This window comes from Pavona decussata, unplaced genomic scaffold (genome assembly GCF_977016875.1).
Source record: "Pavona decussata unplaced genomic scaffold, jaPavDecu1.1 SCAFFOLD_164, whole genome shotgun sequence".
NCBI lineage: Eukaryota > Metazoa > Cnidaria > Anthozoa > Scleractinia > Agariciidae > Pavona > Pavona decussata.
The window spans coordinates 1-25,975 of NW_028145575.1; the positions used below are offsets into that span (position 1 = coordinate 1).

The 25,975-nt window shown below is 38.1% G+C and overlaps 4 protein-coding genes across 4 annotated transcripts in view; all 4 read left to right on the forward strand.

Annotated features, from left to right (window-relative positions):
- Positions 1–892: 892 nt before the first annotated feature.
- On the forward strand, positions 893–8,088 carry LOC146464333 (uncharacterized). Its single transcript, XM_085129854.1, has 7 exons — positions 893–1,060; positions 1,957–2,415; positions 3,257–3,721; positions 4,017–4,228; positions 4,974–5,014; positions 6,004–6,100; positions 6,924–8,088. The coding sequence occupies exons 1-7, from the start codon at positions 926–928 to the stop codon at positions 7,108–7,110; spliced, it is 1,596 nt and encodes a 531-aa protein (XP_084985980.1). The 5' UTR covers positions 893–925; the 3' UTR covers positions 7,111–8,088.
- A 5,147-nt stretch (positions 8,089–13,235) lies between these two features.
- On the forward strand, positions 13,236–21,849 carry LOC146464334 (scavenger receptor cysteine-rich domain-containing protein DMBT1-like). Its single transcript, XM_085129855.1, has 8 exons — positions 13,236–13,288; positions 15,858–15,935; positions 16,872–16,902; positions 17,633–17,959; positions 18,853–19,179; positions 20,076–20,399; positions 20,856–21,182; positions 21,615–21,849. Exons 2-8 carry the CDS (start codon positions 15,906–15,908, stop codon positions 21,770–21,772), a joined length of 1,524 nt encoding a protein of 507 aa, XP_084985981.1. The 5' UTR covers positions 13,236–13,288; positions 15,858–15,905; the 3' UTR covers positions 21,773–21,849.
- A 509-nt stretch (positions 21,850–22,358) lies between these two features.
- Positions 22,359–25,376, forward strand: LOC146464335 (scavenger receptor cysteine-rich domain-containing group B protein-like). Its single transcript, XM_085129857.1, has 4 exons — positions 22,359–22,600; positions 23,778–24,101; positions 24,815–24,866; positions 25,284–25,376. Exons 1-3 carry the CDS (start codon positions 22,381–22,383, stop codon positions 24,850–24,852), a joined length of 582 nt encoding a protein of 193 aa, XP_084985983.1. The 5' UTR covers positions 22,359–22,380; the 3' UTR covers positions 24,853–24,866; positions 25,284–25,376.
- Positions 25,297–25,975, forward strand: part of LOC146464336 (uncharacterized) — a 114,099-nt gene continuing 113,420 nt past the window's right edge. Inside the window, exon 1 of the mRNA XM_085129852.1 lies at positions 25,297–25,822. Coding sequence (XP_084985978.1) covers positions 25,441–25,822 — 382 coding nt within the window. The 5' untranslated portion in view covers positions 25,297–25,440. The remainder of the gene's footprint in view (positions 25,823–25,975) is intronic.

Here is a 25,975-nt window from a genome sequence, read left to right on the forward strand (position 1 = left end):
ATAGTACTTTCGTCCAAGGGGGCACCAATCTACCATGTGTTAGTTTGCATAGCTAGTGGGCTGTTGGGGGAAGGTGAAGTTTACATTCTCCTTCACCAAAATTTAAATTCGCTGGCAGACAATACCGTTAGCTACACAGGCAAGCAGTGTGTCTCTGAGGATAGAGTTAAAGAAGAAATTGGTAGCTCCGGCTCGGATGACACATTCATCTCATGACGAGGAACAGCCTAATCTCGTACCCAGATCTCAGTCGTACAGCTTACTGCCAACAAACACAGTCTCAGAAAATGGTTTATTTAAAGTAAAACACTCCTCATAGTAAACCACATATGAGCCTCAGGTGACCCACACAGCATGTGACGAGCTTAACCCGGTTTCTGTAGATGAAGCAACTTAGGGTAGTGCTGAATGGGATGCTAGTCTATTGCAAGGTTATCCCCTGCGTTTTGTAACCATTACTCCTGTGCGGAAAGAAACAATATGGAGCAAAGTTTCTCGTGTAAGTAAATAATGCTGTGACAGGAGCAAGACCTCGAGCAACGGACCTTCAGATACAGTCTCCTGAAAATACAGCGAGCATCAATAATATAATCTCACAACTACATAGATCATAGAAATATTTTAGTGTTTGGTACTCGGCATGGTTATGGTACATGTTCGGAAGTCGGGATTCTGTAATTCTTAATTTCGCAAGACGCTGTAGCTTATTTTCCTACAACTGCTTTGAGGAATTTGCACTCCAGTATAAGTGTTATCTGATGAATTATGTAGTTCACCATATGCGGTGCTAGGCCCAGCACTAGGTCACTGTTAAAAAGACAATTAGACATCGCATTTTAAACACCATTTTTTGTTCCAAATTATTTCATTTTCAGACTCTACAGATAAAGAAGCAAGGGACCATCTTCTGGAGGAAATTGAGTTAATGAAATCGATTGGTTCTCATCGCAATGTTGTGAGCATGTTGGGTTGTTGGGTTAACTCGGAACCCATCTTTCTGCTGCTGGAATATCTTGCATATGGAGATCTACTGCACTGGCTCAGAAGAAAGAGGCAACAGGTGACATGAATAACTACCATATATCGTAGTGAAGGGGTCATTCTCATTGTTTCCAGAGGGTCGACCTTTTAAATTTATTTCACCACAATCAGCAAGAATGATTTCATCGACGGGGCCTATGAAAGACTTGTTTCGGGAACGTGTGTTCTTTGGCTGGTTATATACCGTTGAAAAATTCGCCCAAACCTCTAAAGAATAAAGTGTTTGTACACGTAACACGGAGGTGCCTGAACAGGTCTAGAGGTTGATGAAGTTGTTTCTGGGACCAAGCAAACTCCTCCGTACTGAATATGGAGATATGAATAGGTTGGGCTGTACGTGGATCTATTAGCGACATTGGACTTGTCTTGGAAAGGTGTTCGAGTAATTGGAAAAATCCTTCTAATTTTCTGCAAAATCATTTCAAATATGCCTTGAAATTAATAGGACAACACTCAGCTGCCTGTATTGTTCATATGAAGATCATAACAGTTCAGTTGACGAAGCAATGTACACACTTTCTTGATAGACGAGAATGAATATACGCTATTCGGTGGTTTTAGTCTCGTATCCTTGATTAGAGATTAAGCAGAGGGCTGTGGAGAAAGGCCAACGAGGTGGTTTGTAAATCAGCCCAAATGCGTCACTACTCTACCTCTTATTCAAACGCGAAATGGTGACCAACAAACATGGATAATTCATCCAGCGTGCGCACGCCTCTATTGCTTGCTTCGGGGTGTTGGGCCATGCACTAGCTTAAGTCCACCTTTCTGACCCCTTTGTAATTCTTTCAACTTTTCAAAATTGTCTTAAAGTTGCCGGTTTGAGAAAGGTTATGAGTCACGACTTGGGCATTTTCCCATCTACTGACAAATCGTCTCACTCAGATTTTGATTCTTGTAATTTTCCTCCTTTAGAAAACCTATCGCAAATTTTACGATAACGAGGGACCTACACATGCTGCTGAGAAAACGAAACAGGGCAGTGAAGATGATTCAAGAGTAATGGCATTGGCTGAAAATGCAGCAGAAAGTGAGGGAACGTTGTGCCCTCAAGAAATATTCCCTGCAAGTGGGAATGCTGAAGACGGCGGAGGACGCTTAGATGTAATTGAAGTGCAAAGTTTCAGTGCAGATGTTAACTCCAATGTACGTTTGGATGAAAACGAGAGAGAAAGCAAGCACACAGCTTTTCCTGTAAAGACAGCAAGGGATCAAGCCGTAAAGATGGATGCTCAGGAGTTGACCTGCTCTTTCTATCTTGTAAGTCTAGAAAATGCAGAGGATGGAACCAAAAGCCAGGGAGACAAGTCTCCTGACAGCGAGGTCTCATTGAAGGACCCTTCTTGTTTCGAGCGGAAAATGGCACTGGGAATGGTAAGTGACTTTTGTTTGTTTGTTCGAGTTACAACCACCTAACGCTAGCTATTAATATTAGTAGCCATACGTTAGTTCATTTGTCCTTAAAACACCTTACGTATACCCGCAACACGTCAAACATTGCAAGGAAAGATCAATTGAATGTTTGGACTAATTATGCTTAGTTGTTTTTATGTGGGCATGATTGGTAGGCATGTTTTGTGATTTAATAACAACTTTGTCCGACTGCTTACTGTGACAGCTAGTTTTCATCAGGCAATGAGGTTGATGGATTAGACTTTGCCATTTATAAGGCAAAATTCGGCTGTAAGTGACAGATTTTGCCCTTACTTTTCCAGGATGAAGCTCTCTCCATAAATCAGCACTCTCGCCATAAGTTAGCGCCTTTTCCGGCCTCTTGTTGTTTTCAGTGTTTTCTGAGGAACTTCAGGAACTTCCATTTCTATGCCTAAGAGCTAAAGTCAAAGCAACTCCGTTTACTTCGGGAATTGTTCATTCCAGGATAATGAGCTTTGCGATGACAGGAAAGCATATATAGCCGTTTAAGTTCAATTATGAAGAAACAATGAAGGTTTGTCTATAAATTATCTCAAAACACGACGCGTGACAACTCCAGCCATTTTCTGAATCTTACATAGCTTGCATAAATAAATTCATCCAGGGTTTAACGATTGTGCCGTATTGTCTAGATGGACCATGTATTACAAACAGTTTCAGTAGAATGGTGCTTGCAAACATTCTCAAACTAGGCTTTAAACTTTTGTATCATTTTTACGTACCGTAAAACTTTCTCTTTTCAGTTTTTTCATTTCTGTTTCCTTTGATTTTCATGTTTTAGGAAAGCTATCAAGAGTGTTACGACACCGAACGATTTACCCTCGACGCTGACAAAACGCAACTTGGCGCGGAAAATGATTCAAAAGTGATGCTACAAGGTAAAAACCCTGTCGAAAGCAAGGAATTTGTGAGTTGTGAGGAAACTACGGCTTCAAGGATTACTGAAGGCGGAAAGGAACACGGGGATATCACTCAATTGCAAATTTGCAGTACAAGTGATAACTCCAAACAACTTCTGAATGAAAACACAAGCGAAAGCGATCACGTAAGTGGCTGTGGGGAGTTAAACGTGGATAATGCTGCAAATGATTTCGAAGGCTTGGCTTGCTCTTCTCAGTCTGTAAATGAAAGTGTTACTCCAGAAAATGCAGCGGATGGAAATGACAGCAATGGAGATGAGCCGCACGATGACGATTTCTCTCCAAAGGATCTTCTTCGTTTTGCTTGGCAAATAGCGCGGGGAATGGTAAATAATGTTAGTTTGTTTTTTATGAGTGTCACTTGAACGCTGGTTGATAATACACATACGTTGTTCGGGTAACAGTTCAGCTTTAAATACTGTTATGTGACCATGTCTTAGAATGAGGTTAAGAGGAAAGAGGAGATTTTTAATTTTCAGAAATTGGTGTTCATTATTTATCTCAATAGGAATTTTGAACGTATCCATTAACAATCGCGATTTCTTTATAAAATCCGTAAAAAATTCATTGATACGTCGATCTAGTATGGATTGATTAATTGATTTTCTATTCCTGCCACAGGGCTTCTTGTCAAGTAAAGGATTTATTCACCGCGATCTAGCGGCAAGAAATATTCTCCTTGGGGAGGGCAAAGTGGTCAAAATTTCTGACTTTGGACTGATGCGCCACATTTACGGAGACATCTACAAAGTCAACAAAGGGAAGAAACTCCCCGTAAAATGGATGGCACCCGAGGCACTTTTTAACAGTGAATATACTACGAAAAGCGACGTGTAAGTGTTGTGACATGTATCTTAATTAGCCATGTAGAAATTGTTACCCAGTAACAAGCATTAAGGGTTTTATATATTTTGCACAATAGGAAACGTTTGTGCATCAGCTAAGATACGTCTACCTCTACGAGCAATCAAGATCAAACAAAATGCTGGGGTGTGATTGTGCGTTAGTTCGGCAGTCCATGAGAAATGTATTATGTACTATTTTCTATTTTTTTTTTTCGGGCAAGGCGCGCACCGACGTTGAAAGTACTAGTGTATGACCTTTTTTTCATATTTGTTCAATGAAACATGTCTTTTTTGTATGGAGGAGCCTCTGCGGAGGAGAGTGTTGCAATAGTACCCTCGCAGTTATAGAGAAGGGTGGGCTATATCCGTCTAATATGGATCACAAAACATGGCCAGTCTAGATTGCGTTGCGTTATTAGTAGAAATCTGGAAGGAAGTGCGGGTGGAGATTTCGTCATACACACTCAACAATGCAGGCGCAATGATCGACTTGTAAAACTCTAACTCTGGATTCTTTTGTAATTTTCAAAAAAATATCTCTGTGTAGGTCGACAGCCATGTTGGGGTGGGGGTTATCTTTCTTCATGTACAGTAATGATGTGTTTTTCTTTTCTGGACAGTTTTTCCTTTATGTTGTTAGTTTTAATTCTTCTTTAATTTGTATGCCATTTCACGGAAGTCTAGCCTAGAACACGAAGATTATTCATGGACATTTATCCTGTAATTTTTTCAGATGGTCTTTTGGAGTTCTGCTGTGGGAGATTGCCACAATGGGTAAGAAAACAAGGAAAGAATGAGTTGTATATATTAATTGTCTGACTGCCTGATTGACCAACTGGCTGACGGATAGACGGAAGGACTGACCGATTGATTGACTGACAGGTCTGACTCACCCACTCACTGACTCGCTAGCTCACCTGATAATGATTTATCATGACTTCAGATCAGCTGACAGTGATTGTGGGTCAGGAGGTGACTGGTGGGGCCAATCCAGGTCCTGAAGGCCTGCCCACGCGTGGGACATGTGGGCGAGTGCTGCAGTTGAATTGGTGGCAAATAAAACTGTGGGTTAAACAGATATCCACGATTCTAAGCGCTTCTATGACGCTATCTATTCTGTGTGCAGACACCAGTCTTTCGGCTCCTCTCCCCTCCTCAGCTCCGAATGACTGACTGGCTAACTGAATCATTGTCTCACTCATCCACTGACTGACTCAGGCCGAAAGAAATTTAATCAGTGACATGCTGAATTGATTGATGATTCACTGAATGACACAACAACTAAATGGCTGAATGACTGAGAGAATGTCTGATTAACAGACTCACTGCTTGCTATTTTTTTCTGGCTTGTTTGCTTGCCATGGATTGTTCGATTGATTGAGTGAAAGGTAATGATTGGCTGATACGTGTCTGATTGATCGAGTGCATGGCTAAGGGAGAGAAAGGGGGGGGGGGGGGCGAAAAGAAGTGGAAGTCAAGAGGGACGGTGTGCAAATTATTTTCGACAAAGATCTTATTGTCAATACGCGAATGGAGAAAAGTGCTGCCAAAGCTTACTACAGCTGGTGCTACCAGTGTTGTATTTTTAACGTAACTTAACTCTTAATGATTGTTAGACCTTAACCACGTCAAAAATAGGAACCAAAAATCCTTTTAGACTAACATCAATTCAGACAGCTTCACTGGTGGGTACAATGCACCAGCGTTTTTATATGTACAGATCAAGTATAGCATATCATTGAAAGCATGATTATATTTCGAAGGAGGAAATCCTTATCCTGGATTAGACAACAAAGAGATGTACAGTCTTCTCAAGACTGGCTATCGCATGAAGAAACCAGACTCGTGCTCCAGTGAAGTGTAAGTTCTTTTTGTTCTCTTTTTATATGATATATCTTCAATGAAGCTGATACCTAGTTTGTTGCAACGGTAAACAAGTACTCAAATGTCTATCCTTATGAGCTTAGATAAGCCATTTCATTTTAATCATGATCATGATCATCCGACTTATGATATTCCGCTATTGGTGTTGATTACGCACCAATAGCGTGAAAGTCAGTGTCCATTTTTCTTATGCCTGCCACTTTTCCAATGGTGTCCGGCTTGTACCTGCAGCACCTTCTGCGTGTTTGACCTTATTCTCAGGCTGTCAGGCCTGCACATCAGAAGACCTTTCGAAAATCTTTTCTAGCCCATTTGATGCACACATGCAACTTAACTATACCTTCCAAGTCTTTTGCTCCAGACTCTGAGGTCTGGTCAGGTCTTTTCCTAAACCCGGTTTTCCTTACGCAATGGGAGTACATTATAGAGCGTTTTCATTCACGTTACTACTTGCCATATTGGTTTACTGAAACAAAAGAAAGCATTTGCATAAAAATAGAGTTCAACTCCCAGAGGCTTAGTTTGGGACACCAACATGGCTACCATTTCTTTGTTTTGGGACACCAACATGGCCGTTGTGACGTCATGTGAAAACACTCTTACTATTAGAAGGATACAGCGGGAACTGTTACAATATTTAGAGAAGGTTTCATCTAGTATGTGCCCATCCCTCAGTATAAACTTTCTCTGCCCGAAATATTTGTTCTCGCCAGTACAGGCTACAAAATGCAAAACACAGTGTTTATTCAAAGATGAAATCGCCGTTGAACAATTCATAATGCTGCAGTATTTTTTTTAGATTCCAGCTGGTAATGGAGTGTTGGAATGAGAAGCCCAGTGAGCGACCGACATTTGATCAGGTGACGACGTCGTTGGAGACGATGCTTATGGAGGACACCCCTTACTTTGACCCTGGATTGCTGGATGAGTCGAAAGCATACTACAATGTGATGCCGGAGGAGGAGATTGTCGTGGAAACCACTTAGAAGAACCGCAAGCCCATTTAAACCCTAACAATTGATTAAAAGATCCAGACCATGTTTAGATTGAAGTTTACAGTGTTAAAAATGCATTATAACCCATTTGAAAAAGACCACGGTTATTTCGATTCTTAGTGTATTAGTTATAAAGGTAAGCCGGACATTCTTTTAATTTATAGAACATCGTCATAGATAAGATCCATGTTTTTTTCGGCATTTTGTCTCTTTCTTGGAGTGCTTGCCATTTGTCAGAGCTGGATGGCCAGAGCGGTCAGTTCGCAAATGGACTTTACCGATTTGAAGGTTAATTTTTGTCCTAGTCCTCCGAATTTATTCAAAATAGCGCATACCATTTTCGGAGTCATTACTTTTCAAGATTTTGCACTACCATGCCTTCAAAATGACACATTCGATTTACAGACCAGAAGTTGTGGCCAGCCAGTTCTGCAAATTGAAAGCGCTATTGGTCGCCATAACGCAAAACAAGGTACAAAAAGAGCATCTATAACTCTGTCGTGTATATAGGATAATGTAAAGACCACAGACAGTTTCTGAAAAGAGGCGTAAAAAGTTGACGTAGGTTTTGTTAATATTTTAGTTTAATAGTTTCCAGGTCGTGTTATTTGCAGTTTCAAGGAGGCCTAGTGCATAAAAATTTATAATTATATTCCATAGTGTTTGATGTTATAATTAATGAATTACCAGTTGATTTAAAAGAACGCAAAATACAAGTTAACTTGTTTACGTATAGCAGATACCAAACATGACCGTAGATACGAAAACAAGGATAAACCCAAAGAGAAAAAGTGTAAAGACAGGATAAGCTGATAAAATGCAACAATTTGCTAATAGTGAAGGCTTTTATTCGGTTAAGAGAAATGCCTCCCTTCAGAATTTACTTTATTACTTATATATTTACAGGATTTGCGATTACCGTTATTTCAGCTGAGAGTAAAAATTAAAAGGTTTGGAATCTGACATGAATTTATGACTTGTGACTGTCTGCTAAAGCTTATTTCGAAGGATTTGGTTGGTAAAAGTACCAACCCCCTTATTAAACAGTCCTGAAGAGAACTTTAGTCTTCTCATTTTTTTCGAAGCTATAACTGTGCGCAAAAGAGTACCCTGAAATATTTTTTTTCTAACATTCATTGTATTGCGACTCAATTTGGCTGGGCTCAACGCATTACACCTATAGTTAATCTAGTTTGAGCTTGCCGACGAAGGACACAATCAGCCCATGCTTTGGAGCATTCTCGTATCATAGATATCAACTGAAAATATGACATACAAAATTCTCAATTTATGAGACACGCGGCATGTATCCGAAATTGCTGAATGTATGTCCGTTGGTCCGCGAGGACTTTCAATGTTTGTCGGAGTACCTGGAACACTGATCTGTAACTTTTTAGCTTGTAAAACCAAAACCTACCTGCTTTGGATCTCCAACCATAATTTCGACCGTTCTGTCGTTATGTATCTGTTCAAGTTCCCTGTATTAATGTTCACGCACAATAGAAAAGACAACATAAGTGTGGGAGAAAAGGTTGGGGAGTATCCAAGTGTTGTCCAGGACCCGAGCGCTGCCTGCCCCATGCAAGGCCAGTCGATGGGGCTAGGTTAGTGTCAGCGAGTGGCATGAAAGACCGTGAGATGGGTGTCACGGAGGAACAGCTGCTGCCAGCAGCGCGTCCCCATGCCAAGCTCCTTAAGGGTAGATTATGAAGGGCAAGTGGTCGTGGCCACTGTTGCTCACCCAAGCTAAACGACCCCTGCATCGCTTCAGTGTTGGACTGAAGGGTTGGAGCCAGCAACACTTGTCCTCGTGATTCTGGAACAGAATCCTCCCACACTGAGGCTGCTAAAAGAGTTGTTTGAAAATCAAATGGGTTTCGCCACCAGAATGGTGCAAGGCAGCATTCTTTTAGTAGCCTCAGACAAGATTCTGCACTATTTATTAATGTCCTAAATATAATTGCAAGGTAATGCTAAATAAAAAGTTCAACGTCACAAAGCGGGCAAAAGGCCTAGGTCATGGTGTACAAAGGTACTGTTCTATAAGATGGAAAAATGGGTAAATGTGCATACTGTTCATGTGAAGGTAGGTGCCCCTTGCTTAAATCCATGGGTCAGAGGTTGAGTGGCTCTGAGAAGAAATGTGGCTTTGATGTCAGGTAGCCATGGTTGCAGGTACTTCCAGGATGGTAGTGTGAGGAAGATGAATATAATTATCTTTCGTAGGCGTCAGATTGCCAGCGACCAAGTATCTTGATGAGCCAGGATAGAAGGCCAGCAGAAGCAGCAGTTGTTGCGGCCTCAATGCGGAAGCTGTGGGTGTTGTACTGGCTGGGTTTAAGGCCACAGAGGCCAAATAAAGTAGGTTATGTAGGTTCGAGGCCAGGGTTCGGCGTGTGAGAAAGCTGTCATCATGGAACTGGAAGAGAGGGGGCTGTACACTATACCCCGGTGTTTGTAGTATGAATTCTCTAACTGCAGATACCGCACATATGTTAGAACGGGACTTGGCGATGGTGACTAGAGCAGTTTACCGGAATGGATCTGTCTTCGATTTTTTAATGCAGACTTTAACGTGTCGAGGGTTGTTGATTTCAGGATCGAAGGTAATGTTCTGGCGGGTGAAGTGGATGTTGTGGTGGAAAGGACCATTACTTGTTAGTTCCCTGCACCTCAAAAAGCTAAAAAAGGCCAGGGTAAATGCGGCCCAGAGCATAACGGCCTCTACGTCTAGCGAGTGGTAAGGGTCAAGTTAATTGCCGATCTTATGCAATAAAAGAAGGGTAATAGGCTGCCGGCTGCGCCTAGGAAACCCCAGGTGCGTTTGATCCCTTGAAAGGTGTTTTGGAGACGGAGCATGGTGGCGAAATTTAGCAGTTGAACTCGACATGTAAATGATACTTGTCATAATCAGCTAAGTAAGATACAAAATATATTAATGTAACCTCACTAGCAGGGAGCAAGGGGATAGATTGGCTTACAAGACTATACTTGAGGCAAAATAAAATAAACCGCTTTTTACCTGAAGCGTGCGTTCGTCTAGTAGCAGTTGCGAGGAAACACAAGAGGTATCCAGAGACCTTGGATGTTAAATATTGATCAGGTATTCTGGGATGGGGTAGCCAGTCGGCGAGGCTTCGGGTGCCAGTTCTCTAAAACGCCCCATCTGGAAACGAGAAAGGGAGTCAGTGATGCCGTTCTGAAGGCCCTCTACATGAACTGCAGCAAATTGAATGTGTAGGCAGTGCTGCTGTGGCATTAGAGGGCTGGCAATTGTTAGTGGCTTGCCTTACTGTACTTTGAAGCGTTCACTTTAACTTGCCCGGTCACTGTGTTACAGATATGAGGTTAATTCCTCTGGAATTACAACGGCCCAACATTAACAGATCCCGGCGAAAAGCGAGAGATGCCTACCTCCTAGTCAGAGATAAAACTTTTTCAATAGCGTTGTGGTTGAAATTTTATCGATTTTTCTTTCATTGTATAATTGTATATATTTATATTGTATATTGAGTTGTAGTACGCACTAACCAAAGATGAAAGACGAAAGTGGGGACTTCTGTTTTTATAATTCTCCGGAATTGCAAGCCATGTGAAGGAAATTTGGAACTCTTTGACCTCGGCGGCATTTCAGTTTTTATCTAGTCTGTGCCCATCTCTCATAATAGACTGTCTTTGCCCGAAATATTTGTTCTCGCCAGTACAGGACTTCGTCAAATTCACAATATAAGGATTAATAGGTGGTTCTATAAACTTGTGTGCGATGATGCACATTAAGGTGATTTAAAAGAAAGCGGCAAAGTATACTAAACTGAATTTAACTTGTTTACATACAGCAAATTGCAAAACTGATCGTACTATTAAAAACAAGGGTAAACTCAAGGAGAAACAGTTAGGGCCAGATAAGCTGATAAGGCGTATAAATAAGTTGATGGCTTTTATTTGGTTAATAATGGTTGTCTGCGAGTTTACTTGATTACTTTTGTATTTACAGGATTTGCGATTACAGTTACGCGTTTTCTAAACAATTTGCGACCCGTAAAAAGTGTGCGTTAAATGAATTTATTTCATGTTGTCTTGTGCCTTCGATTTTGTACATTGTTATCTAGTCGGTGTCTAGAGGAAAAAAATGTTCACGTTCCTTACTTGATGTAAATTTTTCTGAACGTGTACGGAAAACAAACAAGAAGATGCCGAAAGCCGGATATGTTCCAAATTAAAAAGTCACGAGGCCGCCTGCTTTCCCTCATGCTCGAAGCATTATGATACCAAACGAACGCTTTTTACAACATTAGCCAGGCTCAGATCAATACTTAGCGTATGATTAACAGGACCCCTCAATTAGTAAAACGCGGTATTGTCAACTGTATGTATTACCGGGCCAAACTACTTGTGACACCAACATCAGCTGCCTCTGTGGAACAGAAATATTTGACATCTGTTCTACACCCTAACAACATCAATAGACATAACACGATAAGTTGCAGCTCAGAATCATCGTGTTATTTCCCTGTCAAGAGCCTAATTACGTCACAGTGTCTTCCTCTACTCGAGTGTATAAATAAGATATTTGCGAATCTTACAAAAACCTAACAAAATACTGTGGGCTGCCCCGCGATTAACTAGCATCGGAGATCCAAGAAGAATACCACTATCCTTAGATAATTATATGCTACAAACACAGGGTTAAGGCTACTCCAAAACTTCGCGCGTGCTCCTAAAAAACAAAAACAAAACAAACAAAAAAACAAACAGCAACGGGAGAGAAGGATGCACGCTTTTTTTTTGTAGAAATCCTAGAAAACCATATATCACCACGAAGCTAATAAACTGTAGCACTGTAGTGTTACGCATTGTTAGAAATTTAGTTTTGTAATAATGTTAGTATTGTAAGTATTGTTAGTGTTGTAAGTAATGTGTGGTACTTAAATAAAAGGAAAAAAAGCATTAAAAAAAATAAAAAATAATAATAATAAGCTGTAGCCCTGTAACCATGAAACGGAATTACAAGCCCTCACATAAATTGCACTCTAATGAGCTTAAAAATGTGTCAGGCCCTTCTGCGACTCCCATTAGTTCCTGAGAAAACTCTATTGTAAGGTTAAGTTTTGAGAACGAAACGTGTTTTTGGGTTTGGTCGCCTTAAGTATGACGTCATCATACTAAATTTGGTATAAGTGACATTTCATGGAAAGTGTTGTTCCCTTGTTCTGCGGTCTCCTCCCTCGCATCAAATGACAAATATTTTTTGGCATTTGCTATTTTAAGGCGCAGAGGATTCTGGGAAGGTTTTCATTATATTTATATTCACTTTCATAATTATAATTATATTTGAAAATTTACATTGTCTTATATCAAAGATACAAGGGGCTTGGGATTTCAAATATTAAAAACTACATTAAAATCATTTCGGTTACTTAAAATGTTTCTACTAAGGATGAGATATTTAACGCTTACTGAGTCTATACGATATTGCTGGAAGAAAGCTCTTATTGAACTTTTCTGTTCTACGTTTAGGCACGGATGTTTTTCTCGTGTTATGTAAATTATACACTGCCGAGTGTGTTAATTTATATCCTAGTCACGTTTGCGCGAAGCAAGCTGTTTGTTTCTCATTCGCGCTTAAGGGCAAAAAAGCCAAGAATTGCCAGTTTAATGCGGCATGGTAAGGATTGTAAATGGAGAGTAATTATCTTGAACATCATAAATGTTTCCAACATGTTCTTGTTAAAATACTACTAATACCAAAATCAAAAGTTTAAAACAATCGCCCCATGGTAACATTTTTAGATTTATCGTCAAAATCAAATGAAGATTATTCACCTTTTAAGGTTAGCAGCTGTTGCCATATTAAAATGAAAAAGTTAAAAAAAAAATAAAATAAAATAAAATAAGGTAACAGCAAAAACGTTTCTCTTTATAAGGAAAGTTTTTTGTGCTGTTGTTTTTGCCCTTAATAAGACTAGATCTTCCAAAAAAAGTTGATTAACACTACTTCTTAAGTCAGCCGACCTTTGATTTGCACAATATTAATTAATGAGTTTCAGAGTTTTTCATGTTCCTTTTTGAAGACGGACAGCTGTTCAGGGCTTTGCGTTCTGTGCACATAACGAGTTGCTTAGGCTGGTTATCGAGATCACGCACTAAAGTATTGGTCAGAAACTTTCAAGTAGGTGTTTATTTATAGTATTGTTATAGTTTTTTTTTATGTGTGTGTGTTTGATGTGGCCATGATTGTAAAGGCACAATTAAAGGATCCAGAATGTGACGCGAACTATAAACGAAAGATGGCACAATTTTGATCAATATTTGCGATCCTAAATATAATCTTCTCGAATCATTTAGTGGCATTATATATATAAAAAACTAATATTTCTTCTTCATCGTTTCCTAACTAATCAGTTTATTCGAGGAAGGCCGGACTACAAAAACAAAAGCAGCTCCTGCAGTGTCATTTCCCCACAAGGGTTGCGGCCGGGCTGTGAAGACCTTTATTTCTCAAACCTTAGAAAATAAGCAAAGGACGTTTATCTTGAGTCATCAGTGACACTGGTTAATCAGTTGACTTCGGTCATTTCAGTACTATGCCAACAAGTAACAATTGCGTGCTGAAAAATTTGAAATTGGTGTTGTTTTTGAAAGGTATTTGTGTTCTACTGAAACGAATCCGAATCGAAGGCCGCGTGTGGCACTACCAACTGCTAAAAAAACCGTACACGAGGGGGCCTTGAATTTGTCCGCTGAATAACTGCTGAAGAAAACTGGCTGTTAAATTATTTTTTCGCCAAGGTTAAATCTTTTTTTTTTTTCTGAAACGATTCGTTAGACCATAAAGAAAAGAGTGGCGGTCTTTTAATAATTTGCAAGAAGCGGAAACTAATTTGTTATGCATCTAATTGCTACAGCGTTGTCACAGAAAACTGAAAACTGAAAAAAAAAAGCCAAATACGCATTAATTAGCTTAATCATTTTAGCTTGCAGTTATAAATGGCGTCTCGTGTAATAAAGATAAAATATAACTGGTTGACCGTATTTTGAGGTGTTTTGTGTTGGTCGTTACAGTGGGAAACGTCCCTCTCCTTTTCAGAAAGTGCTGCAGCAAGGACCACTAGTTGAAAACATCATTCAAGGACAGCTGGTTACCGTCTCCAAAACAATATTCAATTGTTTGAAAACTGTGCGGCTAGGCAAGTAAAACGACTGTGCCTTACATAAATTGTTAGTTTCTAACTTTTTGTTTGGTGACTTTTCAAGTTTAAGTATTGTTATCTAACCTCGGCTGTTACTTAGCTCGTTTGTGCCTATAGCGTCACATAAAGACCTCTTATACTCTCCGCGTATGTTTATAATATGCCAGTTATACTATTAACGCCATTTTTCATGAACACTTTGCACGCTAATTATTCATTTTTCTAATTACAAGTTCTCATCAGCACAGAAGAGATCAAAGTTGAATATTTCTATATTTGCTTGTTGTACATTCAGGCTATGTTTTAATAGGTATAAAGGGTTGAGAAACTGCAAGGAATGCTATTCTGGTCACTGAGAGATTGACTCTTTTAAAGGAGACTGGCATCTGGTATTTTTTTCTTGTCAAATTCTGGGTTTCTTGATATGTATGTAAGCTAAAGCTGTGATGACATTATCCTGCATCTTTTCTAAAGATTTTCTCCTTTCTGTGTTTGTTTCTTACATTTTTCTCATCCGTGCTCATTGTTAAACCATCAATCCAATTGTAAAACAAGCTCCAATAATATCTGGCCTGACGCACACAACTGTATGAACGATTATCAGCCCTACTAATTGAGTTGTAGCGCTACAAGAATACACTCGGCTCGTCTTCTTACAATTTAAATATTAATGTCAGCTTGTTTTTCGACGTCTACACTTAATGAATAAAATTTTTTATTTTTTTTTGTGTGGCTAGATACTGCTACTTGCTGAACAGTAGCCAACTTTTAAGTGTTATCTACCGACATATTCGATGAGGTCGATAAACATCCCACAATTTTCAACCGACTTCTCGAAACAACAGTTCGAGAAATCGATAAACATCCAGCAAGTTCCAGGCCAAAATTTAAAAATTTTTCTCTGGCGGGCTGTTTATATGAAAGCAATCACTTGTTTATAGCGGCGATCAATATTATATTCGTTTGTCGCTCTTTTGGCCTCTTACTTTTTGTAGTGGTTTTATGAAGCCTTGTTCACACTAGTGACATAACGACATAAGGGCGAAGTCACGCAAATCAGCGAAATAGAAATTTATACAACAAGATAAACAACATATCGTAATGGCACAGAAACATAATGACATGAGCATAACAACATAATTAAAGAAAAAAACCGATCTTTTCTTTGTGTCGTTATGACATTTGTCGACAGTGTGAACCAAGGTTACATGGCGAATTTAAACTCCCTTGTTTTCTTCAAGAACTGGATCAAATGATCATTTGTTTCGAAAAGGTGTGAAATTTTACGATTCCAAACATCCAAAGTTTAAACATGTGGATTATAGGCATTAAACAGTAAAGGCGCAACATATAAAATATCACCAGGATAGAACCACTTAACCTTGTCTCTCTTCGACTTTAGCGTTTTTGCATCAAAGGATTTCACTTTTACTTGCAGTAGACACATGTGCGTGTTGTTTATCTATTTTTAAAACGCGCTTAATTTCCATGTGTACCAAGCAGACCAAAATTCAGTTCGTTTAATTTTTTTGTTTTTCTTTCATGCAGTTTGTCCGTCTGGGCACAGAAGACAAGTAAGGAGAAATTAAGACGACGATGAACAAGGGGTGGATAGTAATATTCACGGTGAGTAAGTAAATGAACTAAACAACAGTCATAGTCGATCCTTGGGATTTATACAGTTCAGTTATTGGCCGACAGCACTTTTTGTGGTGAGTTATTCAACAAGCGACATGCGTTTGGATTGAATGTACGCTTCTTTAAGGTCCTCACCCCAAAAAGAGAAAATTTATTTTTCTTATTAATATTGATAAAACATTTTGTCTTGAGTCACGAGACATTAGTGAATATGGAGTTTTTAGAAGTGCATGAGCACTTCGAAAATCAATAAGACAAGATTTCATGCTTACAAAAATGTTCAGCTGCCTTAATATTTAGAAGAGGAATACGAAAATACTATCTGGTTTTACCAACGGTTTAAAGTACCCACGTTTAAACAACAAAACACCCAGTTTTCGTTTCAACCTTAAATAAATATCTGAGGTGATGATATCATACGAAGTAATAAACTGGAATTTTTAACGAGAACAATCTCATAAAGCTATTGATCATCAAATTCTAATTGATCAGCTTAGCATTTTTATCAGATTATTTCAAGTAGAAAATTTTTTTTGCAATTTCAATTCAAGTTACTTGTTTTTTCTTTAACGTAATTTGTTTCATTGCTATCCGCACTGTTGTTTTAAGAGTGCTTTTTCACGATTTTTGTGATTCCCGACTAATGCCGCTATTCGTGGCCATCAAAGGCTTGAAACTGTCACAATATCGATGATTATGATTGTTGCTGCCTTCGGCGAGAAATTTAGGGAGCGGACTCGGAAGAATTGCAACAATCGGAACAGATCAGCCCTCTCGGAAAACTTGTAACGATTAGATTGTTCCATGGACTCAATAAACTTCAAAAAAGCTATTGTACAAGCCATAACGTAGGGTGGATGGGATGAAAATGGATGCCACGAAAAACTTTCTGTTACCTTTAACCTTTCCATTTTCGATTGACAGACCTGTGCAAGTCTAATGGTCATGCCCTCTGGTAAGTCAATGCTATTAACTCGTCTGCATGGTTTGGAAGTAGCTGGTTTACGTTGGGGCAGGGAGGGATCCAGCTAGAAATATCAGTGTTCATGAAATTCGCTAGTACTGGGCGTATAATCTGTCGTGAAACAAGATGACATCATAACTTTTTCGTTTTCCACGAACATTTAAAAGTGTTACCTTTGACTTTGTTCGCTGATCCTAGAGTATACGTCTCTATTTAGATCCGGGGTATAACAGGGAATAAGAATACACTTCACATGAATGTGAACTTATCAGATTTGGGGAAGATAAAATACCCCTTACTAGTTTTGTGGGCGAACACAATATGTCATGAGCGAGTCGTGGGACTGTCAAAGTTAATTAAGTGCTTATAATTATACAAATTAATCCCAAACAAGAAGCTTAAACCTGGGCTTAGCAACGATATTTTGTTGGCGTATGGTAAGAGACCAGATGAAACAGTGGCAGATATGGAGCCGTTTGGTTATCTATGAAGCTAAAAGAAGATAAAACTGGAAAAAAATCTTCACAAAATGATACTCAGTTTGATCTCCTTACGTAAAAGGTATTCATAAATTGGGAGAAGATGGCAATTGGTTTAAAATGAATGTCGATCAACTTCGATTTTGTTCATAACTTTTAAATAACTAATACAACAAATCTCATCTACCAAGTTGAATTGACTATTTTTGCCTTTTTGTCTGCAATTACTTTTGATTTTGCAGCGGGTAATTATTTGAGACTAGCTAATGGAAACTTCAAAGGAGAAGCAAGAGTGGAGATTTTCTACAATGGTACCTGGGGAACTATTTGTGACGACAACTGGGATATGAATGACGCGCATGTCGTTTGTTATCAACTTGGGTTCAGTAAGGCCCTTAGTGCTCCAAAACAAGCCTGGTTTGGTGCCGGAAGTGGCCCTATATGGTTGGATAATGTGCAATGCGTAGGCACTGAAAGTTCCTTGGCGAATTGCCGGCACAATGGATGGAATATCCACAATTGTAACCACAATGAAGATGCATCGGTGATCTGCTTAACAACTGATTTAAGTATGACAATGATATGAAATAATCGCATGCAGAAGAATAATGTTTTGTTATCCCATTATCTGATCAGGGTAGAAAAATTCGATAAAACGCTGATGACATTCTAAAATAATATCTAATCTTTTAAAACAAAAATTAAGGAAGCGCTATGTCTTTTATCAAAGGGAGGAAGATGCAGATACTAATGTGACTAGACGAAATTGAACTACCAAGTAGCTAGTGAACAGAAAAGCGTAACAATGCAATTTGCTAATCAACACAAATTTGGGCCATAATCAGAGCACCTAAATAGTTAGCAAGCGTTTTGAGTAGTTACTCTTGTCAAATACCATGAACAAAAATAAAAGCTTAAAAGATTAATAGCTTAATTAATGTTCAAAAGAATGTGGTGGTTATAAAAACTTAATCCCAAACAAGAAGCTTAAAACTGGTCCAAGGAATGAAATTTTGCTGACGTATGGTAGCGGATCAGATGAAACAGTACAGTGAGGGATGAGGAGCTGCTTTGTTATCACTGAACTTAAAGGAAGAAAAATTCTGGAACAGATCTATCCGAACGGTTACAAAGATTGATCTGCTTACGTCAAAGATATTGAAAAATTGTAGCCGTTAAGACCAATTAACAAGATTTCATGATTCATACCGTTGCTTTATAGCACAAGTTATCAAGCTGAAAGGTTTTTATATAACTAAATTATAACATCACTCATTTTTACATTTGCTACTTTGTGGGCTAATACTTTCTTCAATTCTCTTGAAATTGTTTTAAAACGTATGTCGATCCACTTCGATTTTGTTCATAACTTTTAAATAACTAATACAACAAATCTCATTTACCTCAACGTTAAATTGACTATTTTTTGCCTTTTTGTCTGCAATTACTTTTGATCTTGCAGCGGGTAATTATTTGAGACTAGCTAATGGAAACTTCAAAGGAGAAGGAAGAGTGGAGATTTTCTACAATGGTACCTGGGGAACTATTTGTGACGACAACTGGGATATGAATGACGCGCATGTCGTTTGTTATTATCTTGGGTACAGTAGGGCCATTAGTGCTCCAAAACAAGCCTGGTTTGGTGCAGGAAGTGGCCCTATATGGTTGGATAGTGTGCAATGCGTGGGCACTGAAAGTTCCTTGGCGAATTGCAGGCACAATGGATGGAATATCCACAATTGTAACCACAATGAAGATGCATCGGTGATCTGCTTAACAACTGATTTAAGTATGACAATGATATGGAATAATCGCATGCAGAAGAATAATGTTTTGTTATCGCATTATCTGATCAGGGTAGAAGAATTCGATAAAACGCTGATGACATTCTAAAATAGTATCTAATCCTTAAAAAAAAAATTAAGGAAGCGCTATGTCTTTTATCAAAGGGAGGAAGATGCAGATACTAATGTGACTAGACGAAATTGAACTACCAAGTAGCTAGTGAACAGAAAAGCGTAGCAATGCAATTGCTAATCAACACAAATTTGGGCCATAATCAGAGCACCTGAATAGCTAACAAGCGTTTTGAGTAGTCACGCTTGGAAAATACCACAAACAAAAATAAAAGCTTAAAAGCCAATAGCTTAATTAATGTTCAAAAGAATGTAATACTTATAAAAACTTAATCCCAAACAAGAAGCTTAAACCTAGGCCCAAGAATGAAATTTTGCTGACGTATGGTAGTGGATCAGATGAAACAGTACAGTGAGGGATGAGAAGCTGCTTTGTTATCACTGACTTTAAAAGAAGAAAAATTCTGGAACAGATCTATCCGAACGGTTACAAAGATTGATCTGCTTACGTCAAAGATATTGAAAAATTGTAGCCGTTAAGACCAATTAACAAGATTTCATGATTCATACCATTGCTTTATAGCACAAGATATCAAGCTGAAAGGTTTTTTTTTATAACTAAATTATTAAATCACTCATTTTTACATTTGCTACTTAGTGGGCTAATACTTTCCGGCTTCTATTTTCTTGCAATTGTTTTAAAACGTATGTCGATCCACTTCGATTTTGCTCATAACTTTTAAATAACTAATACAACAAATCTCATTTACCTCAACGTTGAATTGACTTTTTTTTGCCTTTTTGTCTGCAATTACTTTTGATCTTGCAGCGGGTAATTATTTGAGACTAGCTAATGGAAACTTCAAAGGAGAAGGAAGAGTGGAAATTTTCTACAATGGTACCTGGGGAACTATTTGTGACGACAACTGGGATATAAAAGACGCGCATGTCGTTTGTTATGAACTTGGGTTCAGTAACGCACTAAGTGCTCCAACAAAAGCGCAGTTTGGTGCGGGAAGTGGCCCTATATGGTTGGATAATGTGCAGTGCGAGGGCACTGAAAGTTCCTTGACGAATTGCAGGCACAATGGATGGAATATCCACATTTGTAACCACAATGAAGATGCATCAGTGATCTGCTTAAGGAATTTAAGTATGACAATGATATTTGCGTAGCCCAAAAAATTGTTTTTGGAAAAATCGCATGCAGAAAAATAATGTTTTTCTTAAGCATTATCTGAGGAGGGTAGAAGAATTGGATAAAACGGCGATGGCATTCTAAATTAATATCTAATCCTTCAAAACAAAAATGAAGGAAGCGCTATTTTTGTTATGAAAGGAAAGAAGAGGCAAATACTAATGTGACTAGACGAAGCTGAACTTCTAAGTAATGAGCAGAAATGCGTAAATTATTGAAATCACTCATTGTTGCATTCACCTCTTATTGGGAAAAAACGTTCTTCCATTCTCTTACAATTGTTTTAAAATGTATCTCGATCCACTTCAATTTTATTCATAACTTCTCAATAACAAATGTAAAAAATCTCATTTACCAAGTTAAATTGACTATTTTTTACCTTTTTGTCTGCAATTACTTTTGATCTTGCAGTGGGTAATTATTTGAGACTAGCTAATGGAAACTTCAAAGGAGAAGGAAGAGTGGAAATTTTCCACAGTGACACCTGGGGAACTATTTCTGACGACTACTGGGATATGAACGACGCGCATGTCGTTTGTCGTGAACTTGGGTTTAATAAGGCCCTTAGTGCTCCAAAAAAAGCCCAGTTTGGTACAGGAAGTGGTCCTATATGGTTGGATAGTGTGCAGTGCGTGGGCACTGAAAGTTCCTTGACGAATTGCCGGCACAATGGATGGAATATCCACAATTGTAACCACACTGAGGATGCATCAGTGATCTGCCTTACGTCTGATTTAAGTATGACAATGATATGGAATAATCGCATGCAGAAGAATAATGTTTTGTTATCGCGTTATTTGATCAGGGTAGAAGAATTGGATAAAACGCAGATGAAATTCTATAATAATATCTAATCCTTTAGACCAAAAATGAAGGAAGCGCTATGTCTTTTATAAAAAGAGGGAAAAGGGGCGGATACCAATGTGACTAGACGAAACTGAACTACGAAGTAATGAGCAGAAAGGCGTAAATTATTGAAATCACTTATTATTACATTCACTACTTATTGGGCCTAAACGTTCTTCCATTCTCTTGCGATTGTTTTAAAATGTATTTCGATTTACTTCTATTTTGTTCATAACTTCTAGATAACAAATACAACAAATCTCATTTACCTAGCGGAATTGACTATTTTTGCCTTTTTGTCTGCAATTACTTTTGATCTTGCAGCGGGTAATTATTTGAGACTAGCTACTGGAAACTTCAAAGGAGAAGGAAGAGTGGAAATTTTCTACAATGGCACCTGGGGAACTATTTGTGACGACGACTGGGATATGAAAGACGCGCACGTCGTTTGTTATGAACTTGGGTTTAGTAAGAGAGCTTAATAACTTAATAAATATTCAAAGTAAATTTAGTGCTTATACAAATTAATTCCAAACAACAAGCTTGATCCTGGGCCCAGGAATGATATTTTGTTGACGAAATGTAGCTGATCAGATAGAAAAGTGACAGAAAAGGAGCCGTTTTGTTATATCTGAAATTCAAAATAAGGTAATACACAGATTAATCTCCTTACGTTAAAGGTATTGAAAATTTGGAGCCATTTAGATCAATTAACAAGATTTCAAGATTCTTACCGATGCTCCATAGCACAGGATATTAAGCTTAAGGTCTTTTTATAATTAAATTATTGAAATCAATCATTACTACATTCACAACTTAGTGGACCAATACTTTCTTCTATTCTCTTGCAATTGTTTTAAAATGTATCTCGATCCGCTACTATTTTGTTCATAACTTCTACATAACAAATACAACAAATCCTATTTACCAAGTTGAATTGACTATTTTTTGCCTTTTTGTCTGCAATTACTTTTTTTCTTGTAGCGGGTAATTATTTGAGACTAGCAAATGGAAACTTCAAAGGAGAAGGAAGAGTGGAAATTTTCTTCAATGGCACCTGGGGAACCGGATTTGTGACGACAACTGGGACATGAAAGACGCGCATGTCGTTTGCTATGAACTTGGGTTCAGCAAGGCCCTTAGTGCTCCAACAGAAGCGCACTTTGGTGCAGGAAGTGGCCCCATATGGCTGGACGAAGTGCAGTGCGTGGGCACTGAAAATTCCTTGACCAGTTGCCGGCGCAATGGATGGAACATCCACAACTGTAACCACAATGAAGATGCATCAGTGATTTGCTTAAAGAATTTAAGTATGACAATGATACTTGCGTACCCCAAATAATTATTTTTGGAGTTATCGCATGCAGGAGAATAGTGTTTTGTTATTGCATAATCTGATCAAGGGAAATTAATTGTATTAAACGCTGATGATAAATAATATATTATCCTTAAAATCAAAAATAAAAGAAGCGCTATGTCTTTTATAAAAGGAAAGAAGAGGCAGATGCTGCTGTGACAAGACGAAATTGAACTACCAAGTAGCTTGTGAAAAGAAATGCGTGCACTGAAGTGACATGTAATTCAAGATGACAATGCAACCGCTAATCATTACAAATTTGGGCCATAATCAGAGCACCTGAGTAGTTAGCAAGCGTTACGAGTAGCTGATCTGGGCAAATACCATGAACAAAAGAGCTTAACAACTTAATTTCCTATGATGTACAGCGCACTTGATCATTTGACGGAAAGTCGCGCTATATAAATTTTTAATAATAATAATAATAATAATAATAATAATAGTAATAATAATAATAATATTAATATTATTATTATTATTATTATTATTATTACGATTATTATTATGATGATGATGATTATTGTTATTATTATTTTTATTATTATTATTATTATTATTATTATTATTATTATTATTATTATTATTATTATTATTATTATTATTATTATTATTATTATTATTATTTAAAGTGAATTTAGAGCTTATACAGATTCATCCCTAACAAGGAGCTTAAGCCTAGGCCCAGGAATGATATTTTGTTGACGCATGGAAGCTGATCAGATGAAACAATGACAGATCAGGAGCAGTTTTGTTATCTCTGAAGTTAAAAGGAGAAAAAACCAGGAAATCTTTGCAAAAGCCGTACAACGACTGATCTGCTTACTTCAAAAGGTATTGAAAAATAGCAGTTATTAAGTCCAATTCGAACGATTTCAAGATTCATACCGATGCTCCATAGCATTGGATGTTAAGACTTTTTATAATTGAAATATTTACATCACCCATTACCACATTCGCTGCTTAGTGGGAAAAAAACTTTCTTCTACTTTCTTGCAATTGTCTTAAAATGGATCTCGATCCACTTCAATTTTGTTCATAGCTTCTAAGCAACAAATACAACAAATATCATTTACCAAGTTGAATTGACTATTTTTTTTCCTTTTAGTCTGCAATTACTTTTGATCTTGCAGCGGGTAATTATTTGAGACTAGCTAATGGAAAATTGAAAGGAGAAGGAAGAGTAGAAATTTCCTACAATGGCACCTGGGGAACTATTTGTGACGACAACTGGGACATGAAAGAGGCGCATGTCGTTTGTCATGAACTTGGGTTCAATAAGGCCCTTAGTGCTCCAACAAACGCCCAGTTTGGTGCGGGGAGTGGCCCCATATGGCTGGATGAAGTACAATGCGTAGGGAATGAAAGTTCTTTGACGAATTGCCGGCACATTGGATGGAGAAACCATAATTGTGACCACAATGAAGATGCATCAGTGATCTGCTTAAGGAATTTAAGTATGGAAAAAATATTTTTGTACCAAAAAGACTTTTTTTTGGAATAATCACATGCAGGAGAGTGATGAAACGCTGATCACATCCTAGAATCATATCCAGTAAACCTATAATTCAGTAAAAAGTGAGGGAGTGAACGAAATGAATTACCAAGAGACGTTAAACAGAAATGCGTGGACTGAAATCACATATGCAATTTAAGATAGCAGTGCAACCGCTTATGAGCACAAGGTCAATAATCATAGCAACTGAATAGTTAGCAATCGGTTTGACGAGTTATCCAGGGAAAGTACCATGCAATAACAAGTTAAATAAATTACACCAGAATCCATGCTCTACCAAAGAACTTTGGTTCAAAATAGTTAAAACAGGAACTGTTTATGCGTATCTTTCCAACAAAAGAAGGAATAAAATAATTCGAAGCAGTAGGATTGCAAAAACAATTTGAAAAGACACGTTTACAGATCTTGGCTAGTTTTTACTATTTAGATTCCTTTTACGAAAAACTGATGAAAATTTCCATAGATTCATAGATTCATAGATTCGCAGCAGAAGTTTATACATCAACAGGAATCCTGTTTAAGAGTGACTGTTTAACAGTTAAAGTTTTTGCAATTCCTGTTTCTGTTACATTTTTTCCCCATGGATTCTTATAACTGGCGATAATATTGCTTAGTACTTCCTTGAAGTAATATCATTGTAATCTTGTGTTTTAGAGGACAAAGTCCTTGGCCACTGGTGTTTGGATGGGTGAGACCAGAACATAAGGTTGGTCTTGCAACTTGTATTTTTATAAGAGTGTTTCATATCAAAGCTCTTAGGAATAGGCACTATCCAAGTTACTTGAACCTCACCATAAAATCGACGCTAAGTGCAAAACGTTTCATATGAAAATTAGTTTTGTTTGCATATTAGTAAAAACTTATTTTCATAACAAAACCTTGCACTTAAAGCCTCGCTTTTATAATGACGTTCAAACCAACCCGGAAATGGTCTATTGTATTCAACCGGTATTGTTGGGTTAGTGGGTTTCCGTTTCTGTAGTACAGTGTTCGCCATAAACATTTATATCTACAAATGTACATAAAAAGGTATCACTATAGTTAACTATGTAATTAACTATGGCTCTATGCTACCTTGTTACATACAAGGACAAGTGTTAAAAATTTTTCCTTGCTACTTTAGTTTCAGTGGGTTGCCGCCGTTTATCGAAGGAAGGTGTCCCGGCAGCAAAGCTCCCATTTTCAACCAATCGAATTTCTTCGCTTCTGTCCCTAAAGTGAATTTCAGTGGTTCCAGTTTCACGATTTCCTGCTGGATAAAGCAAACGAAATGGAGCGATATGGGGGTGATTTATGGAGACTGGCATTACCCTCGCGGGCAGTTTCTGCTTAGTGCTGCCAATCAAAGTATTGTATTCTATCGTCACAGCACCGTAAACAACGATTGGTGGTCGTTGCAAAGTACCAACCTTTCTTTGATTGACTGGACACATGTTGCAGTCACGTGGCATCATGTCACCCGGAAAGTGACAATCTATGCAAACGGTAAAGAAGTAGGCAAGAGGATGTATTCTCCAAAGGAAATATTCTACGGACCCACGGGGAAGCCTTTCATGATTGGTAATGACGAACTTACACTTAACCACCAGTTCCACGGATCAGTGATGGATCTTTACGTATTTGAAGAGGCATTGTTGCTGGATGAAATCAACGTGTTAAGAGGTGTGAGGTTCATGACTTCGGGCTAGTGATAAATACTAAACATTTTCAAATTTAAAATAAATATGTTAACTTTCAGGGCTGTTTTCAATAAAAAATTCCTCTTTTGCATGGGGACAGTGTTAGACATTTATTTTTGCCCCGTTTATGGAATAA

Excerpts from the sequence above, each read along its gene's own strand:
- LOC146464333 (XM_085129854.1), top strand. The coding sequence starts at position 926 with ATGAAATCGATTGGTTCTCATCGCAATGTTGTGAGCATGTTGGGTTGT. Across the intron at positions 2,416-3,256 it reads GGAAAATGGCACTGGGAATG|GAAAGCTATCAAGAGTGTTA; the intron begins GTAAGTGACTTT and ends TTCATGTTTTAG. Across the intron at positions 5,015-6,003 it reads GTGGGAGATTGCCACAATGG|GAGGAAATCCTTATCCTGGA; the intron begins GTAAGAAAACAA and ends TATATTTCGAAG.
- LOC146464334 (XM_085129855.1), top strand. The coding sequence starts at position 15,906 with ATGAACAAGGGGTGGATAGTAATATTCACG. Across the intron at positions 16,903-17,632 it reads TCTAATGGTCATGCCCTCTG|CGGGTAATTATTTGAGACTA; the intron begins GTAAGTCAATGC and ends TTGATTTTGCAG. Across the intron at positions 17,960-18,852 it reads CTGCTTAACAACTGATTTAA|CGGGTAATTATTTGAGACTA; the intron begins GTATGACAATGA and ends TTGATCTTGCAG.
- LOC146464335 (XM_085129857.1), top strand. The coding sequence starts at position 22,381 with ATGAAAGACGCGCATGTCGTTTGCTATGAACTTGGGTTCAGCAAGGCC. Across the intron at positions 22,601-23,777 it reads GATTTGCTTAAAGAATTTAA|CGGGTAATTATTTGAGACTA; the intron begins GTATGACAATGA and ends TTGATCTTGCAG. Across the intron at positions 24,102-24,814 it reads GATCTGCTTAAGGAATTTAA|AGGACAAAGTCCTTGGCCAC; the intron begins GTATGGAAAAAA and ends CTTGTGTTTTAG.